General features: G+C 44.8%; 1 protein-coding gene across 1 annotated transcript in view; it reads right to left on the bottom strand.

The window, feature by feature from the left end:
* Window positions 1–20,912: 20,912 nt before the first annotated feature.
* LRRTM4 (leucine rich repeat transmembrane neuronal 4) overlaps window positions 20,913–21,572 on the bottom strand; it is a 238,088-nt gene continuing 237,428 nt past the window's right edge. Inside the window, exon 4 of the mRNA XM_074164083.1 lies at window positions 20,913–21,134. Coding sequence (XP_074020184.1) covers window positions 20,913–21,134 — 222 coding nt within the window. The remainder of the gene's footprint in view (window positions 21,135–21,572) is intronic.

The following is a 21,572-nucleotide window of genomic DNA, read 5'->3' as shown; positions in this document are numbered from 1 at the left end:
CAGGGTTTGACAACCCTTTCTGTGAAGAAATTTCCCCCAATATCCATCCTAAACCTCCCCTGGAGCAACTTGAGGGCGTTTCCTCGTGTTCCATGGCCTGTTCCTTGGGAGAAGAGACCAACCCCCCCTGGCTACACCCTCCTTTCAGGGAGTTGGAGAGAGCGAGAAGGTCTCCCCTCAGCCTCCTTTTCTCCAGGCTGAACACCCCCAGCTCCCTCAGAAGTTCTCCAGACCCTTCTCCTTGTGCTCCAGACCCCTCACCAGCTCCGGTGCCCTTCTCTGGACCCGCTCCAGCACCTCAATGTCTTTCCTGTGGTAGGGGGCCCAAAACTGGACCCAGCCCTCGAGGTGGGGCCTCACCAGTGCCCAGTACAGGGGGACAGTCACTGCCCTCATCCTTAGGCTGGCAGGAGAACCTCTTCTCCCTCACCTCCCCGACCATATTGATTTCAACTAAGTAAATTAGGGCTGCAAAGCAAGACAGGAACAGTGACAGTCCATGATTTATGCAATGTCACACATTGTAAGCGGCATAAAAGCTCAATCCCAGTTTCCAGCCATTTGCCCACCACAGACAGGGCTACGATGGAAGCCGCACCTCCATTCCCGGTTGCCAAGAGGCCCCAAGCGCTCACCAAGGCCTGCACGGCTTTCAGGACGTGGAGAACCACCGTGTGTCAACGCCACTGACTCCGAACCTTCAGCTGCCCACCGGCAGCACCTCAAGCTCAGATTGTCACGAGGCGCCCTTCTGCTCCACATCACCCATTTTCACAATTTTGCCAGAATTTTATACCTTTCAGTACTCTCACTGTATCTGACTGGAACTGGTCAGCAGGTTCTAAAGCGCCCCGGTTGCACACAGACACACGTAACGGGATTGCCTGTGTCTGGGTTCCTCAGGAAAGCAAAAGACATGGATATATATATATATTTTTTTTAATGCTTCCTCTCAGTGCGTGGCTTCAGGCAACCCATTCTCCTTCTGTTTATCCATCTGTGAATGCGAGAGAGCGTCTACCTTCCCCACGGTGACAGATGCTTAATTAATTCTAAGGGTGAAACTCACCCCTTTGCAGGCAGCCGGCGCAGGCCCCAGCGAGCGCTCGCACCCGATTTCGAGGATTTTGGTGGAACGCAAGCAGCGCGCGTGTAGCGGCACACCGAGAGGTTACGAAAATGTGAAATCCCAGTCTACTTCGGAAGTCAAGTGAAGCAGATGCATCTGTTACGGAGCCACGAGAGGAGCGTTCCCTCGCTCGGGGGCAACGGCTGGAGCACAGAATCACAGAATGCTATGGGGTTGGAAGGGACCTCTGGAGATCACCCAGTCCAATCCCCCCCCAGAGCAGGGCCACCCAGAGCAGGTCCCACAGGAACGTGTCCAGGTGGTGTTTGAATGTCTCCAGAGAAGGAGACTCCACCACCTCTCTGGGCAGCCTCTGCCAGGGCTCTGCCACCCTCACAGGAAAGAAGTTCCTCCTCATGTTTAGGTGGAACTTCTTATGTTCCAGTTTGTGCCCGTTCCCTCTTCTCCTGTCACTGGGCACCACTGAAAAAAGACTGGCCCCATCCTCCTGACACCCACCCTTGAAGTATTTATAGGCATTGATCAGATGCCCCCTCAGTCTGCTCTTCTCCAGACCAAAAAGCCCCAAGTCCCTCAGCCTTTCCTCCTAAGAGGGATGCACCGGGCCCCTCATCATCTTTGTAGCCCTCTGCTGTACCCTCTCCAGCAGTTCCCTGTCCTTCTGGAACTGGGGAGCCCAGAACCGGACACAGTACTCCAGATGGGGCCTCACCACCACCATTCCTCACATTTAACAGAGCTGCTGCGTCGTTTCCACCGGCTGCCCATTTGTGCTTGCTGGCCATCACCCACTGTCATCCGCCTCACCCTCCTCAGAGCTAAGATCTTCAATATTTCTAAGTGCGTGCGATACCAAACACAACCCACCCAATATCAGCGCCCTAAGGCTTTTCTCTAACACAGCAATGACAGCAAAGGCTCCAACGCAAGCTCTGGTGTGAACTCAGGTATACGCTTTGTGGGTACTAATCCAGGTTTGTACTACAAGAACACAATATCCACAGGCAAACGCTTCCCTACACATCAACCGCTATTTGCTGTGCTCTACAGGACGACTGAAACGCTTTCCTCCGGAGAGCAGATGCCATATGGGTATGTAGGCTCAATTAGCACATGCTGACAGATAGCAAGACACTTAAAAAAAAATTCAAAGCCTTGGCAAGCTTGAAAAGTTACTGTATTGATTATGTCATATTGCATCTTGTGGTGCCTTAACTTTTGAGGTTTCTGTGCTGGAAAAGAAAAAAAAAATAAATCAGAGAAGCAATAGGAGAGATTAAAAGGGAAATCTGGAGGGGGCTCTTCAAGGAGGCACCAGGTCAGGAGCGATCAGGGAGCAACGTGGCAGAGACCACCTTGCCAGCATCCCTTGCCAAGAGTGGGCAAAGGCCCTTCACGGAGCAGACGTTTTATTACTCACACATCTCTGACTACCCAAACTGATCTTAAAGCACTTTGGCATGTCCCAAGGGTCATTAGAGATGACTTCCTCTCCGCATTAATAATGAAACGGCTCTTAACCAAAATTAAACTGGAGCAGCTTAATAGCATTTTAAAATTGACAAATCTGAAACAGCTAATTTCTTATTCCCCTCTTGCCCATACAATTAGCAATGGGAGAAAACTTCAAAATTTTCTCTCTTAAGAAGTGCTGAAAAATCTTCAAAACTTTCTACAGGAAAAGAAAGAGGAGCAGCACCCCCTCTCTGATTAAAGGATCTGAGACCACTTTCGGTGCCTTGCAGGGGCTCCACGAAAGCTCAGACAAAACGTGCTTAAACAAAACCCAAACCCAGAAATGGTGGCTGGTTTCCCCAGTTGGAAAACTGATGGTATAGTGAGGTAGGGGTTCATCCTCTGCTCTTATCACACATGGAGGAGTCGCTAAATTCCTTCCGATGGGAAAGCGCGCAGGTTGGTGTGCCTGCTACCACATCACACAACCCCAGCGCAAACCTCGCAGCGAGCACCAGCTGGACAACACACATGACCCTTTGCCTCCTGGTAAACGACCATCTGTACCTGCAGACACAGCTACAGACTTCAATAAAAAAAAAAACCCAAAACCTCTAAAAAAACAAACAAAGAGCAATACTTTCCAAGCCCACCTACGTGACTTAGAAGCCACTTTCAATTTGCAAAATACAGCCGGAATTTCTGTACCTGTAGCTCTCTGGTAAAGCTCCCGAGTGCTGTGACGATGTTTGAAAAATGATTTAGGCTTTTTCACTGGGATAATATTGTCGCAAGAAGCGTGGGTGAGTTCTGTGAGAGTCCTGTGCCTTGCTTCTCAGCCCATGAATTTATGGAATGTGAATTCCACGTTCACTAGTGCTAGTTGGGAACCACCAGCTAAACATGGAGCAGCTGATGCAGGAAGCCAGGATAGACAACGGATGCTCTACAATTCATGTCTTTCCATTTCCGTTTGACTCATCCAGTAGAGCAAAAGGAGTCACTGTGACAAGCCAGGAGGACTCAAACTGCCATTCCAGTGCTCTGTGACGAGCAGCTTCCCTCCTCCAGAAGGAGCACCCACCTGCGCTCCACAATGTTTGTGCTACAGCATCTGCTCCACTGAGGCTCTGACACCGGCGCGATGCACATCAAACACCTCATCTGGAGAGGTGTGGGAACAGGAGAGCGACAACACGGTTTTCCCTCCCGTCTCTTTGTCAAACACAGGAAACAAAAACAAGGGATGAAAGCAGCCCCTCCGTGAAAAACCAAACCTGAGTAGGGAAAGAAAACAAAAAGTCCTGCCTGGTCATCCCATGCTGATCTCGCAAGGGCCTGGTGAACAATACGCCAGAATAAATAACCGCTTCGATGCATTAATTGCCTTATGATGAGATCCCTGTGTGCCAACAAGAAGCAAAACAGGAGTTGGGTGGGGGAGAGGCACGTGAAGCCTTTCAAACAGACCTGCCCTACAGGTAATGCCACTTGAGCAACCGACCCATTCATCTCTGCTCCAAACAAACGTGGGGTATTTAATATATCCCAGATGGAAATCATCTCAGCAGTGTGTAAACTCAGTACTGTGAGTCTTCAGAGAACTGTGCACGAGGGGACATCATACCCAAGGGTCTCAAGTAGAGGCAATTTTAAAGAGTGTTGGGCCCCTCTTGGTTTCATCTTAATGGTTAAATATGGAGCTGGACTATGGCTCTGTGGAGAGGCACTTCAAAGCTCCAAGTTCAGTGTCTCTAAGGCAAAAGGTGCTGTCAAAACTACAAAGACTCAACTTGTTGCCCCAATACTTTAGGGGAATAGAGGGAGACTTGCTGATCAAACAGCAACAGGGAGCAATCCACTGCTCTGCTCCTAAAATCCTGCTGAGAACCTCTCTCATACACCTTTATAAGCATCAACTCGAGGGAAAGGATTTGAAGATCAAGGAACAGCCTCACATCTGAAGATGGGGACAAATGACCTCTTCCAGCTTTGATGAAATAGCAAAGGGGAAACATCCTTGGCTGTTTGGAAAGGGAAAAAAAAAAAAAATACACCGTCATGAAAAGAAATAGATTTCTTAGATTAGACAAGCAGAAAAGTGTGTTGCAGAGCACATTCCCAGAATGTTTTCAGAAACCCGCTGCAAAGCCGGTGGCAAGAACTTCAGCCTTCGACAACACACCGGCTGGCAGCCTGCAAGCCATCTTCTGCTGCAGCCCTGCTGCTCTCAGAAAACATTTCCTTCGCCAGCAGGTTCTACCTCCTGATGCTCAGCTCGCTCCCATCCCTTCCTCACCGCTGCCCCCGCCGCTCCGCTCACTTGTACTAAGAAACGGACATAAAAGGGGCCACAAGAAGGAACAGAAGTTTATCTCAGAGTGGTGCCTCGCTCTTGACCCGCTGCCAGCTCCTTTCCCCCTTTCCCACCTTGGTTGACACACGGCACAGATGTTTAACGCCGATGCCTGCTTTCCTCTCTCAAGTGCCTTTCAGCAGCAGCTGGTCCCCCGAGACGGGCTCTTCCCCCGGCTCTCCCTTCTGTCACAGGCAGACGGATGCCTTCCTGCTCTCCTGCCTCCTCACGTGGGAACGCTAAAGCCCTCCGCCTCACTTTAACTGCAAAAACCTTGAAAAAGGTTATTTTTCTTCCTTCTCTGGCTGTTTTCCTTTTTGCCCAAGCCCCTCCCAACCAGCAGGACACCAAAGCCTTCACCTCATACCTGGCTGCTGTGCGAACTCCAGAAAGTCCACCCACGTGGCGAAAACACTTCCAGCAGGTTTTGATGCTCTCACATTGAGTAAAATTTCATCGGGGCTGAGATTCAGCGTGACACCAGTATGCCAGTTAACTGCCGTAAAACAAAAGCTATGGGGAGCTCAGCAAGGAGCAAGAGGGGAAACGGTGTGGTGGTGCCTACGTCGTACAGCAAGACACGAGATAATTCACCTCTCCCTGTTAGGCCCAATCAGAAAGACTTCAAACGGCGGTATCCAAACGATAACGTATTTTGATGGGAGCAATTTTTTCTCTTCCCCGGGAGAATATTAACCAAGATACACAGAAAGAATGTTGATTTAAGCAGCTACCCAAAATACCCCTTCTGTTCTTCTGCATTAATAACTTCTGGATAAACTGAACCTCTCTGCCAGATTAAGTTAAATTTAAGTCATATTCCAGAAATATAAAATTTCTTCAATTTTATTAAAATGGAAAAGCAGTCTATCAGAGGTGTATTTTCATGACATACAGTTCTCGGGCATTATATTTTATATGGATGTAATTATTCTAGCTATTCATCACAGAACCACAAATCCAACCTTCAAAAAGTATCGTAATGCAAGATTCATTGAATCCAGCTGATATTAAATATCAACAGGGCTCCATTATCAGTTTTTGTATCTGAGCACTGTAATATCAGCTATTACTCTTTTATATTAAAGTTGTATCTTTGGAAGAGAATTACTTCCCTTGGCAACAATGGTAAATGTTAACTACCTTGAATATTTCAATCACATATACATTATGTATAAGATTGCGATCTGCTAAACAATAAGGAAGAAAAACAGAAAGCGACAAAAAGATTTGCTTTGTGAAAGATTTCTTTCTGTTCTCAGAGAAAAAGCACACGCTATACAAGGAAAAAAAAAATATTTGGAATAACGTGTCAAATCTTTTTCCACTGGGACGCAAGAGCCTGATTTAGTGTTTCTGAAAGCGCGGGGTTCTGCCTAGCAAAACAAAGCATTGAAATAAAATGGTTAATGTTATTTGTATGACAGTAACGCCTAAAGACTCCGAGCAACGTGGCGAATCGTGTGAGGCACTGTACATGCAAACCAAAAGAGGTCTTCGCCTTCCTTCTGCGGTTGAACTGTGGGCTCTTCTCAGCACAAATAAAGCAGAGAAGAGCCCATGAGCACGCACGGATCAAAGCGGACAGAGAAGAGAACCCAGGTGTCCCCAGCTCTCATTTAAAAGCACTCTCCCGTAGGTTACGCTGCCGCATTCCAATCGCTTTCCAGCAACCTATTGATGTATTATTCCCGCATCTGGGATCACGTGAGTCAGCAAAGGGTTCTGCAAAGCCGGCCAAAAAATCTCAACCCTCAACCTCTGCGGGCGATACCTGTGCCCAGACCTCGCTCCCAAGACGGATGCGAATTATAAATCTCAGCGCTTTCCCAGAAAGGGAAGTTATGTACACCAACGGTAGCATCAGGTTTAAATTAATGTTTACATTGATAAGTAAATTGAAAATTACATTGCTTGCATGCATTACACGAGCTAATTCCACGTCCCTATCTGCAAATATTTACAAAGCTCTAACTCAGTCATTAGACTCGATACTTACAAATCATTTGGAAACTACCAGTTTATGTCAACTTCATTTTTCATACTGTGATATTAGGCATTAACGGGTAGCAAAGCAGCTGAAACTCCCCATTATTTCTTGTTTGAATTCACAAGGCAGGAAGGCGGTTATCGATATTAAAGCTAAATTATTCAGCTGTGGTGCTAGGTTGTGCTGCTGCTGTTTTCTACTTCCCCTCAAAGAGTAGCTGCTCCCTCCCATTCCTGACCACTTTGCCATCCACTTTACCAACTGGCCACACAAACGGGTCTGTTGAGGCAATAAACGGAGAAGCAACGGGCTACTGACATGAATTCTGCCGCCAATAAGTTGCCATGGCCCACACACATGATCCATTACCTGTCCTGTCTTTATTATCCCGTATACTTCAACTGCTGGTCTAAAACAAGCAAGATACAGCTTTTGAAACTGGTAGGTCTGTATTAATCAAACCGATGCCAGAAGGAAGTAATTTGACGTACCAACAATGCTGCAGAAGAGCCTGCAAAGACGTTACTTTTAGGGACACCATATCTGTTCCCTCCTGGGGTAAGGTCAGGATGTCCTTGCTCACCACAAGTAGTGCTTGACTTTTTACACACTCCAACTAATTTTACCAAGAGCACTCGTGATGTTCAGCACCAGTATCTGCATTGCAATCTACAATTTGATAGCTTCCACATAAAACTTTTAGGCATACAGATGTACTTTAAGGTAGATTAGTCACAGGTGGTAACCCTTGCTCATTTATAAACTCATTTTATTAAAAAAAAATTCAAATGTATCTATTATGGATCCATGCGAAATGTTACAGCTGCTCTTAAAACCCAAAAGGTCAGAGGATATTTAAAAATGTTTTGGAATAGATAATTGAATAATACACTCAATGTTAGGCAGTCTTTCTGAAATTATCTCTGTTTTTATAGATGCAAAAGCACCTGTAAGCATTGTAATCAAGAAAAGAAACAGTCACCGTAGAATCCACAATCCTGCAGCCTGAGATCTTACTAGTTGTCTCATCAAACTGACACAGGTTTGTACAAAGATGAGTTTGTAAACCCATGTAAACCTATTACTTAACCTTTTGGCCACTTTTTGACTGTCTGGCATGAAGTTAGAGAATCACGAGCTACACATAGAACCTGCCTAAGCTGCCCACGTACACCGAACATCCCCACGGTAAGCACCTACCTAAGTTCTCTCTTCCTACTTGGAGTCCACTTTAGAAGTCAAACAGGAAAGGAGCACTTTTGTTCTGCAACAGAAATAAGTAGCCAAGTAGAGGAAATCCTGTATTAGCACATCCACCCTAAGCATCAGGGACCACATGGAACAAACCCCTGGCACACACGTTCATGGGAACCAGCATCCCTCGTTCAAACAAGGACAACGTAAGGGAAGAGCTGGGGTTTGGGCTCCCTGCTGCATGAAGAGGCCACTACATTTCATTACCCATCACTCAGTTGCCACTTTTCTGAGAAACGTTTAAAGGTCTCTGTAAACTCATTACTGAGGATAAAATACACCAATTCAGGCTCCTCCAAGGATGTTCCGCATAAAGCTTAATGCAAAGTAAAAGCCGATACTGAAAAATCATTTCAAACTAGAGCCCAAACCACTTGATGGGCACCATCGAAATAGCACAGAAAAACACAGTTGACATTTCCTTAGGATTCTTTCAGAGCTAAACTTGCAATAGCTATTGATTTTTTGTTTTCTTCACGAGTATATATACATTATTTAATACAACTGAACCGTTTGTAAACCAACTTTCTTGAGCTTTTGAAATATTGATGCCTTTCAGAAGGTTGAAACCTCTATTGAAAAACCTCAATTCCACGTATGAAGCCTAAAATACTGCAGCTTAATCCATACAAACGCAAAAACTATTTTTCTTAATTGACAAGGTGTTGTTTATGGTTTTTAAAAGCTGATGTTCATCATCCTCCACTTCTCTCTATAAAAAAAATAAACTTCTTTTTCTCTTCCTTGTTCAGAAAGGACTTGCTCTCTTTCCCTAAACTTACTTTCTTGCAAGTTCAGAAATTTCCCAGTGGGCCAACAGCCTTTAATTTAGTAACATCACTCCCACTATGGCCAAAAAAAATCAATTACTTCAGAGAACACACCAAGAAGATTCGGTATAAACAAGTATCGGATAATCTTCACAGATAAGTAGTCAGCTTACTCTACCAGTCTAAAAAGCTTTTATAATATTTACAAATCTTAACAGGAATATAGATGTTTTTGTTGGGAAGAATTCAACTGCGCTGTTGTTATTTACACTATAACAACCACTAATATTCCAACATAAATATTCATCGTGGTGTGCCAGCCTTCCCCATCCTCCCAGCCAACCACCGGATCATAATACAGTTGAGATTCGCAAGAGAGAAGTCGAATATAGATCAGAGCGGCAGGGTGAGGAGCTCGCAGGCTCTCCTGGGGGTTCCCTCTGCCATCCCAGCCTCGCTCAAACCGCTCGCTGCTCAGTATATTAAAATATAAAGAATTTGAATTTAAAGACCGTTTCCACCCACTGGTATCGCCCATCACCATTTCTTAAAGGCTTTTCTGCACACAGTTTGAGACTGAGGCTAGTGCTGAAAATATGCTAAAATTCTGTGTGCTCTGTTAACGCAAAGAGCTTTTGATGTTTTCCATGGATGCCTTCCACAGAGATTTAATTCAGACCGGCAGCTACACAAGGGAAACTGAGGCACAGAGTGCTGGAGAGGCACCCCCAAAGGAAAAAAAACACAAACTTGAGGGATTTGGTCTCTAAAAGAAAAGGGGTGGGGTGGGGGATAAGATGAAAGATTTTACCTGACAGCACAGATCACAGCTGCTTTCTACCTCTTCACATTACACCACCCATCACAGCTACTAACAAAAAAGTGTATTTTAGCCACTGGTGAAGATTGACTTGATTCAAGTTTCAAGACCCACCTGCCTTGCTACCTGTGGAATCGCACGCACCTGTGGAAGGCTAATAGGAAGCACCTGCTGATCTCTGTAGCAGGAATTTACTCACCTGGCAAGTAAAATAACTGTTGAAAACATGACTTAGCATTTAAACACACACACACACAGAGCCCCAGGCCTGTTCCTACCCAACACAGCCACCTCTGCCTCGCCTGCTGCCTAAAATCAGCTTTGTACATGAAAGAGGAGCAGAAGCACCACATAAGGTTCCTGCTGGGGTGAAATCTCACTTCCCTCCTTTGACTTTACTCCCAAAACAGCCTGCGGAAAGAGCCAGGAAGAGATTTCTTCTCGGTCATCAGCAGAGCACTGCTTTCCTCTCCATAACAGACGTAATAACCTGATGCACACCACATCTTTTTGCCGAGTCCAGGGCCCCGCGTATATTTTCATGTCCTTATTAAGCTACAGATAGAAGTTTCCTGTGCGTAACAATCTGAATGCAGGTCTCTAGAGCCGCCCAACCGAAACCTTAACAAGAAGTTTCACACAAACTCTATTCTGATGCAGCTCTAACAAGCATCCCTTTCTATCATGTACATCAGTGAAATTAACTCTGAACTTTCAGACGCGGCAGCACAGACTTCTACCAGCTCATCTACATCTCTATCGACCTGTCTCAGCCGTCTGTCATTTACATTATTTATCAAAGTCTGGCAGCAGGCACAGCGCTCCACCAAAAACATATGCTAAACCAGCCAGGCTTTGCCCAGATGAGCTTCTCATCTAAAAGATACAAGACGTGACACGAGACAAAAGCCAGATGTGCCACAGAACATCTGTCAAAAGGGACCGGACAAGACAAATCCACTGCCTTTCAATCGATAAGCCTAAAGGTATTATATTAATAATGTATTATACTAATAACGTAAGACCTGCGGAGAGGTCAGGGATGCTCAAGATGAAGGGCCGGCTCCCTGCGGCGCTTCCTGAAGCTTCCCCTCTTACTGCAGCCGGATTTCAAACTCATTTTCCTTGCCTGAAATACCTGACATTTCCTGGGCGTGCTCTCCAGGGCTATCACTCAAGGTTTCCCTTCGATGGTTATTGCCAGCAGGAGCCTGGTAATGCACACCAATCACACCAGTCTCGCAGTTCCACTTCCTCCAGCCGCCTAAAGGTTGCTCTTAGTAGTAATGCAGCCAAGGAGGCGCAAGCACAACAAGCTGTAATGCATTTAGATAGCCCCATTTAGCTCAAACGCACCTTTAACCCTACACAGCCCTTCTCCAGAAGCCTGTTTTCAAAGGGAAAGGCAGAGCAGAACAGCGCTACACAAATCCAAGCTGAAACTTCCCAACTATTTTGCCTTTACTCACAGCCACTTCAGTGTCCTGCAATTACTCACCAGAACCTTGATCTCATGTGAATAAAACGTATCAATTAACTACCATCAACCAAAAGTGCTAGACCATCTAGGTCTATTCTCTAGTCTCTTCTCATTAACAGCAGTTAATGTGTTTTATTCTATTTATCTACCTTCCTTGGGGCAGCAACACACATCTAAATGTTTCTGCCACCTCAGAGAGATCATCCATCAAAAAAACCTAACTCCACACTTATTTAAGAATAATTTCTCACACCTTAAGAAGGCTTTTTTATCCATGATAAAGCACAACAAGCACACGATTAGATAGGGACACACACTTTACAAACACCCTACTAATACAATTTTAATTTTCACAGTTCTAAAACCAACTACATTTTCAACCTCAATGAGTTTTAAGCAAAAAGACGACAACACGCTGATCTGCTGGACCAGAATGAATTTCAAGCACTACTTCAAAACCGATTTGCATAGATAAATATAAACCAGCACGCATTTGCATCTCAACAGGTGCAATTTCAGTTCTTTAAAGACTAAAGGCCTCCTTATTTGGGTGGATTTTAAGAGTAAAACGCTTTAGGTACTTACTTCTAAGCGCGCGGAAGGAAGTTCATGGCTGTGATGTGCTGTTTGGAAGCCCCAGAGAGTGACTGAATGAGCCTGTGGTGCCCAGAGCAGAGCAAGGAGCGTGGCATTACCTTCAGGTGAAGGGAATTCAACCACTAAAACCACCCTAACCCTTCCAGCTGCTGCAAATATGTCTGGGGGAGGGATTAATCAATGTGAAAACCCTTTGCTAAGGCAACAAGTGTAAACTTTCCTTCCAACCTGTATTAATAATCCAATTTATTTTTTACAGAACATTTTCTAAGACTTTTTAGGTGCTCTAGAAAGCACAGGACAGGCTTAAAAAAAACCTCGGGGTTTTTCAGAAGGCTTAGCACCTCTGTTATTTTAACCTTGAGGGTTTCACCCTAAATGTTTGCAACTCTTTTGAGTGTTTTAATACTTTGCAGGCAGAGCAGAGGAGGGGACAGAGAAGCCATCTTGGCCATTAGGACCTTGTAGTGAAGTGAAAATCCCAGTTTCTGTTAAAATTTCTATTTTTTTTTCCCCCCTGAGTGAAAAGCGCCAGAAAACTTGCAAATCTTTACGGTCTCAAACACTAGCCAAACCATGAGAAATGCATCACTTCAACAAAGTTTCTATATGTCAGTCCCCACAGAAACAGAACAGCCTGACGACCACGGGATGATAACGAGAGGAAGACACTGTCTCGAATTTGAAGGTGGAGAATGTGGCAGGTTCAACTGGAAACTCAGAAAAAGCTGATGGTAGAGACCGGGTTGGTCACCGCTGCAAACAGGCTGCTGAACTTAGGCTAATTTGGTTTCCAAACCCTGCTACAGTGGGTTTTCAATGAGGAAGCACAAAACAAGGCCAGATTTAGTTCTAGACTAAACTCCAAATGTGAGCAACCACCAGGTCCAGCACACAACCCGCCTGCCAGCCCGTGGCCACTTGGGCTAGTGAGCAAAGGAACTGTAAATCATTCCCAAGGCACTTGCAGATAAACTGTAAACTAATTAATATCGGAATTACTGATGCACAGCAAATATTTTGCAAAGAATTTATCTCAAACTCTGTCACCACTTTACATTTTCCAACATTGATTTATAAATCATTGAACAAACAGTGGCATGTCCAATAAATACTTTATGAATGTTTGCCAACAATTTATCTTACATAATATGATATAAATACATTGCAAATACTGCACTGTTTGAGTACACTGTTTATAAATTGCAACCTGTGTACCATCAACTACTGTTTATAGAAACGTTTGTTCCTTTGCCCAATACAAGGAATTTTAGAAGGAATTTGGCCCCACTCTTGGGGTGTAGCAGTATGAAATACAAGCCTTGCCCTGACGCTAGCATCTACTACACCTCTCTTCATATTATCAGCCAAGCATGTTTGTTCTTCCCACCCTGCCTTTCTTGAAGCTTTGGAGTTCCCCATAAACATACATTATCTATAGGCTCCTCCAACTGAGTTTAAGAGGAAAAAATTCTTTACCATGAGGGTGGTGGAACACTGGAACAGGTTGCCCAGAGAGGTGGTTGAGGCCCCTTCCCTTGAGATATTCAAGGTGAAGCTCGACGAGGCCCTGGGCAACCTGGTCTAGTTGGGGATGTCCCTGCTGACTGCGGGGAGGTCGGACTAGATGACCTTTGGAGGTCCCTTCCGGCCTGGACCAATCTATGAATCTATGAAAAAAACTCCTTGACATCGCTTCGAGCGCTTGGGGTCGGCAGTGTTTCCTGTTTAACTAACTGCTAACTATCAAACATTCCCATTTCCAACACTTGTTACGGCCGATATTCCGTTCCCCGCGCTCTTTTGTATGTCTGCATCCAGCTGCTTTCCCTTGAATGATCCTCAGGTAGGAAGTTCTTCAGGCAAAGACCACCTCTTCCTTCCATTCCCTGTGGCAGGTAGAACTATGGACCCTGGATGCAGGTCTGGGGTCACACGCCGAGTAAACACCAATATTAACTCAAACAAGGTGTGATTCTTTTTCTTATGACATCTCTTAAATGCCCAACTTGTCCAGCTTCAGGGAATACATGAGAAATACGCCTAAATCAGTCAAACTTCCTTCACGTCTGCCATAACCTCAAAAATGTCCTACAGGCAAACAACTATCTGGACGAAATCACAAACCCCAAGGTTCTAAGATCAGAAAGTGCTACTGTGCTGAGCTTGTGGAACCTCCTGCAGGAGGCAGGCCCGCAAAGCTCGCCCAACCTGTGAGCCCGTGGCCACTGAAACCGCAGGAATTTCTCACGTAAGGCGCTGGACGGCCAGAAAAGGGAGACTGGGAGCAACCCTGTTTCACTCTGAAGTGAACTCTGTGTTCATCTCCAGGTGACCTCCAGAGGACCTTTCCAACCCATGTTTTCCTACCATTCTACGATTTAATTTGGCCAGCCCTCTTGCTTTTAATGCATGAAATGTCCAAATACAGTGAAGTTCAACCCTTCCCTGAAAATTCAGCCTGAATAAACAAGCAAGTCATACGATGGTGACTTACTTTGCTCTAAATTCTGGGGACATGCATCTTTTTTTTCCAGCAGAACACTACCATCACTGTATATGCTCCCCTGCTCTCCTTTTCAACTCAAAATCCCAGGAGGACTTTGGAGGAAAATGCTTTCTTTTTCCTCCTTCATCAGCCTATCAAAGATCCCCGAATTCCTGCTGTTCCAAGAACACACTTTTAGCAAACAAGAGTGCTTCAGATCACTGGGGAGTCCACAGCACTGATTGAAAGTCACAAGCTACCATAGTTTTTGCGTTATCAAATTGATTTTGCTTGCCTTTTTAATACGCAAAATATCACTGGGGGGGTGGGGGTGGCAGGGAAGGGGAAAGACACATAGAGCTTTTTTGACTTTATTATTTATTTCTGCTCCACTTGCACCGACACTTATCACTGAGGCCAAGGCTGCACTGGTGCAAAATGCTGGGCATTGCTAGGAAGGAATAACCCCCTGCATCAGTACAGGTTGGGGGTGAACTGCGGGAAAGCAGCTCTGCAGAGAGGGACCTGGGAGTCCTGGGGGACAACAAGTTGCCCATGGGCCAGCAATGTGCCCCTGTGGCCAAGAAGGCCAATGGTCTCCTGGGGGGCATTAAAAAGAGCATGGCCACAGGCTGAGGGAGGTCATCCTCCCCCTCTGCTCTGCCCTGGGGAGGCCCCATCTGGAGCACTGGGACCAGTTCTGGGCCCCCGAGTTCCAGAAGGTCAGGGAACTGCTGGAGAGGGGACAGCGGAGGCTGCGAAGATGCTGAGGGGCCTGGAGCATCTCTCTGCTGAGGAAAGGCTGAGGGACTTGGGGCTTTTTGGTCTGGAAAAGAGCAGCCTGAGAGGGGATCTCATCGATGCTGAGCAATAGCTAAAGGGTGGGGGGCAAGAGGATGGGGGCAGACCCTTCCCAGTGGTGCCTGGGGACAGGACAAGAGGGAACGGGCACAAATGGGGACACAGGAAATTCCATCTCAACATGTGGAGGAACTTCTTTCCTGTGAGGGTGGCAGAGCCCTGGCAGAGGCTGCCCAGAGAGGTGGTGGAGTCTCCTTCTCTGGAGACATTCAAACACCACCTGGACACGTTCCTGTGGGACCTGCTCTGGGTGACCCTGCTCTGGCAGGGGGTTGGACTGGGTGATCTCCAGAGGTCCCTACCAGCCCCCTGCCAGTCTGGGATTCTGTGATAAGATGCAGGCTCTATCCTGAAACACGAGACACACTAACATCTAGGAGGGCAGAAAAAAAGAAAAGTGATATTCACATAGTAAAGCAATAGCAGAGCCCCAACAGTGCTCCAGCAGGTCTCTCTGGAGCTCCTGCAGTCACTAATGCAATGAGCCGTCCTAAAGGCCATCGCTTCACCAACCACAAGGCCTTTCTCCATCGTGTCCACAGGAATGCAATAGGAATAAGATCTACCTGGCCAGGTGGCAGTCGGTCACCAGCACCTTGCCTCCCTGAGAGGCACTAACTCCTCAGTTACTCAAGGCTGCCTTGCGGATGCGCAATGTTTCAGCTGCTACTGAGTTTGGAATGACTCTCTTCCTTTGCTGCCCAATTTTGGACACTTCCTAGAGAAAAAAAAATTCCAAAAATTACTAAAAGAAGCATGAATGCATCTAGCAGCTTATTTGTAGCTATTTAGAAAACTTGTCTTACCTATAGTTCAATCATACAACAAAAATAAACAAGAAAGTATGTATATATTTCTCACTCAGTTTTTAAAAGTCACCTAAATAATGGCCTAGGGTGATGTATCTTAGAGCCACTGAAGCTCATCATGTCTTCGAAGCGAGCAGATAATGTTCACATCCATCTCTCCACTCACTGAAGACCTCAGAAGTGCTGAGCCAGCACTGGAGGGCTGCCTGGCAGCCACTGCGCGGGAGAGAACCCCGTGATCTGCCTGCCTCAAATGTAGTTTTATTTTTGCCGTGCTAGGATGTGTCTCAGCACAGTAACGACAAAGGTATAATGTATCCCTTGACTCCAGTAATGACTGATATAATTCTCTTCCATGGACTAATTTACTTTAACCTGCCTACTTATTATTAAAACGCCAGCCACCAGGGCATCAAAGCAAATAATGGGCATTAAGTACCAACGAAGTAACTGCACCAGAAACAAATGAAGGAATATTTGGTTCTGCTACTCCACTTAGGACTCAAAACTGCTGTGTTTTTGGATTTCCTTATTCTGTATTTGACCTGTCTACTTGAGTCTTTCCGTTTTACTCTTTTACCAGTACAGGGTTAGGTTGGCTGGATTTTTAAGGAAAGGGCTGGTTTAGTCTCATTTGCCATTGATAATTACACTTGCTAAAATAAGGATAATCAAATCTTACCTTTCCAGTGATAAGCAGGACTATGGTGACCAAGAACAACACTTTCAGCTCTCGCAGGGCACTGAGGAACACGTTGTGTGTCCCTGAAATCTGTCTTCCCCCCTCTTTTCTGGGGAGCAAGGAGACATTTTAATTCTTGCCCTCTAACAAGCCCAGACGTAACAAAGTCTGCCAGAGCCTTCTTTATTGCTATTAATGTTATGGAAAAGGCATTCCAAAGCTTGCGCATGGGCAATAATATCAGACAGGTAATTTCTTTTTCTTAATTTAGGGCAAGGTTCCAGCTTGATGGACCTACAGCCTTATCAACCCCCCTTTCCTTTATAGTGGTTTAAAAAAGGGACTAGTGACATTTGAAGGAGCCCAATTGCTGGAACCACCTAAAAATTAATTCCCTTCACTATGTCATACATTAGACCCTTAAATCTTCATGCAGCTTAAAAATATCTCGATTTCCCATGTACAATGTGCCAAATTCCTTCAGGGACTTTTTCCAGTGGGGAGTCAAGATAAAATTGTGTTTATCAATCTTCAGAACACTTCCAATTCATTACGGAAAAGGGCAGCTTATTCCAAAAGATTTCTAAATCTCAAGAGAAAAATATTGCCAGCCTTGGAAATAATTCCGAGCGGCGGAGTGCTTTTACAGGCTCTTTTTCCACTGTGGCGGATCCTACCCACAGCGTTATCAGGACAGTATAATTTCAGTGCCCTACTGACATTTGCAAGACAATTATTAGCTAAAGAGACAGGCAGCAGTCAATTTTTCCCAGAGTCTTCCAGAACCTGTTATTTGGTCACATCAGTTGTTGTCTTTTGCACAGCGCAAAGTTCAACAGCTTTGGTCTGAAGGTCAGACTGATTTTTTTTTTTTTTTTCCCCTTGTTTGTCTGGATTCTGCACATCCATGAGCTCTCACGGCAGGATGGCTCCTCCTTTGGGAGCTCGGTGGCACTCAGGCACCACGCAAGAACCAGAAAGATGCCGTCACAAGGAATTGTCGTCATTAAGGCCCCATTTATTAGGAGAGGAATCATTAGGGAATCATTAATTTGTATTTCTTGGCTCTTACCTGGACATCTGGTGAGTTGCTCCATCCTCCCTTTGAGAGCAGTCACTTCCCTCACAAGAACCGTATGAAGAGGAGCAGAAAGACCTTCCCTAAGAAGAGTTCGGGCATATTTTTAAGCTGTAAGAGAATCATATGATTCCAGGAACTGACACTTTAAAAACAAAAAATAAATATGAAATAACGAAAGACTGGAAAATGAAAGTATTACAGTTCTGGGTGGTTTTTTTTTTTGCATTACAGTTGAAGAGCAAGTTTTTAATCAAATTTCTTTGGCTTTAATTGCTGCCGTGCTGGTTTAATTTCCAATTTCTGTTACATCTGGAGTCCCACACAGGGTTGTATCGAGCCCTTTTTGTTTGATCACCACAACCAACACTACTCCAGGTAGCTCAGTACGTGCTGCAGTGACTCCTGCTTTGATCTAAAGCACCCCCGACATAAATATTTAGCTCTTCATGACCTTTAGCACCTAACCAAGGTATAACTTCATGTCTTCAAAGCATTCTTGGAACATTACCTCCTTAATTGCCAAGAACACAAAGAAAAGTTGTAGGGTTCTTGCCCAAATTGGCATCAGCGTATAAACAGCAGAAACCCAGCAACATTTCAGCCAGAAAAGCATGAATTCATCCAGGAGACCGTGCACACAGTAGTAGATTTTGATCTTCTTGGGCGGCACAATTCCCAATAATTGCAAAGAAAATCTGTAATTTGAGTCTAGCACCAGTTCCAAACATCCCTCAAAACACTGCTAAACTTAAGTGATTTTCAAATCAAGAAATCAAAAAAGGGAGTTTGTTTAACTTTACAGGAGCTACAAAGTCGCTTTTCCCAGAGTGGGGGGAGAAACGGCATTGATGAAGACTACAAACAGAATTAAAAAAAAAATAAACAGTTATTCTCCAACATTCAGGTGAGCCCAGCAGCTGGGGGCATAAGGAAAAAACATACGAAACCACAGTAACTGTTCCCGCTTGACATCTCCCTCACTGGTTTTGTTTGTATCAGGTTGGCAGACACATAACTGTCCTCTTAAAAACTGAGCCGGAATTATACAACTGTCTTTAATGAACCTTATAATAAAAACATTCCCACCCTGATCTTTTAGGAGCCTGGGAATTCCATTACACTTCTGATGTGTATTGAAATGTGTTCCGCTGCTGCTACGGAGCCCACAGGAATCAATGGGAGCTCTTCCATTTGCAGCTCGATAGGCTGTGGGTCAATGTTTTAAAGTCAATTTGAAGGAAAGTGGTGTTTTGAGCAGCCTTCTCCCTCTGTCTGTGGCCGTGCTAAAGCTGACAGGTATCGAGATGTCTAATAGAGCTGGCTGTAAACTCATCCCCGAGCCTTTCACTCCATTTTCTTTTCATTTCCTGTCTAACACTTAATTCTAAATACGTTACCTTCGATGCATCAAGTTGACTTTGCACGTCCACGTTTCCCTGCAAGCTGCCTAGCACCCAGGATGCGTACATCCATATTCCTCCTTTCCTTTCAGAGAAAAACACAGAAGGTTTTCAGGCGAGAAACACAGAGGAAAATAGAATATCCTATCTGTGATACAAGACTGGGCACTTCCCAAAATTCATTAAGCCCTTACTTTGCGGCCAAGTGTATTTCTCATAAAAACACCCAATATAGATACTTGAAGCAATCGGGAAATTCATTACGTCCTAAAACCCCTTGTTGTATTATTGTTGTTAAAAATTTATACCTTATGTTCTAATCTGAACTGGTTTATCTTCAGCTCACGCTTTGCATCTGAAAAGCCTGCCTTCTGATAGAAGAAAAAAAGAAAAACTTTAGTAAAAAAGACGGTTTCTTCTCCCTCTTCCCCTCCCCCAGGCCCACACAGGTGTTCTGAACTAATCACCCCTTAACTTTTTCTTAGACAAGCCAAATAAATTGAGCTTTTTCAGGCTCAGGTTTCTTAAGCCTCAAAACAATTCCTTGAGCTCCTTCTGAGAGGTGAGATGGGGTGAAACAGGACAAAGCCTTGTCCCTTAGTCCATGGAGTCACCGTGTCCCACAGCCAGAGAAATCATTCAAACAGTAACTTGTCTGTGGTGTCCCAACCACAAAATAATATGTTTATTTTTTTTCCACCACTTCTTTTTTTTTTGTCGTCATTTTATTGATAAAAACTACACAAAAACTAACTGATCATAATAATTAATTAAAAAAACAAAAACCGATGTTACACATTCTCCTGTGTTTTAGAAATTGTGTCAGCCAGTGAGTTGCACCAAATACTCTTGCTTTAAAAGATTTTTCCTTCTGATCCATTTCAAGCACATCACTTCCATTTTGGTTCCCAAACGTCCATTAATTTTGCTTAACAAGCACCGCTGGACTGTAAATATGAGAGTCGTTACTCCGTTGCATGTTTTCCCCTTTTTTAGAGCCCGAAAAGTAATTATAGTGTCAACAATGAAGCACAATGAAGATAGTAAAAATCAAAAGCACCCTCCGTAGTGTACAGCCTGTGTCTTAAATGTACATGCACCCAAGTTTCTTTGTTTCTGCTGCATCAATTGCCAATGTCCTTTTGGTTCAACATAAGCTTTAATGCCCATGTCTGAAGTTTGAAATATTAGCGCTTGACCACTTAAAAAAAAAAAAAAACAACAAAAAAAACCCAACAAAAAAAGAAAAAAGAAAATATATATCTATCTTTTGTTTGTTTAAAAAGAACAAAAATATTAAACGAATCTTTGAAGAGTAATAAACACTTAATAAGGAAACATGGCTGACCCACCCCACCCAAACCCTTGCCCTCCCCGTCCCTTTTATTTTTTACCTGTGGTTCTCCTTCCCTGGAACCGTGCAATGTAGAAAAATCAAATATACAAACAAAACTCTTAATCCATCCCTTTATGTAGCTAGAGTGAAATCTATTTTTTTCTTTTTTTTTAATAAGAACTTGACAATCTCTCTTTAATATTTACATTGAGGAATTTGTTTGAAAGTTTAAAGCAAAGAAAATCCTGAAGTTCTCAGTGTGTACTGCAAGAGAGCACTTCCACAGTCTGCGGAGTTTGCTTTATCCCCCTTCCCTTTGTCTGTGTTGGAACATTTGGAACTGGAATGGTAGATTTTTAGTTTCTTGCCTTGGTCTCTTCTGAGATGAAAGGTCCCTCTCAAAAGCACTCCCCACTCCGCCCCTGGAGAAGCCGTCGCCACCGTTAGTTTGGTATTCTCTCGATGTAAATGGCGGGAGCAGCCGAACGCGCGATGGTGGCTATGAAGCTGTGGTCTCGACTGAGTTCCAGGTTGGTTGTCTCAGCCTGCTCCCGGGACATGGTATCGTACCCCTTATTTACATGGAGAGGCTTGTGAGCTTGGCAGTATCCGATCACCGGTTGGTCGTAACTGTAGTAGGGTAAAGTCTTCATGTGGTGAGGAACCTGCACCAGAGAGAGAGATCAGAAGAGAGAAACATGTAAATAATGGGCTCAGTCACGCATTTGTACAGTGTCTATCGCAAACCAGCCTCAAACCCACTGGGTGCTCAGCACATCAACATTCATAGAATCATGGAACGGTTAGAATTGGAAGGGACCTTAAAGCTCCTCCAGTTCCATCCCTTCTAGTGGCTGGGACATCTTCAGTGAGACCAGGTTGCTCCAAGCCCCCTCCAACCTGGCCTTGAACCCCTCCAGGGATGGGGCAGCCACAGCTTCTCTGGGCAACCTGGGCCAGGCTCTCACCACCCTCACACCAAAGAACTTCTTCCCCACATCTCAGCTCCATCTCCCCTCTTCCAGTGGCAAACCCTTCCCCCTTGTCCTATGGCTCCCCTCCACACAGTTCTTGTGGCAAGAGAAACCTTCAACGCTTCTAGG

This window comes from Numenius arquata, chromosome 26 (genome assembly GCF_964106895.1).
Source record: "Numenius arquata chromosome 26, bNumArq3.hap1.1, whole genome shotgun sequence".
Taxonomy (NCBI): domain Eukaryota; kingdom Metazoa; phylum Chordata; class Aves; order Charadriiformes; family Scolopacidae; genus Numenius; species Numenius arquata.
Note: the sequence above shows the minus strand (reverse complement) of the source record. Positions and strands in the feature narration are given on the sequence as shown.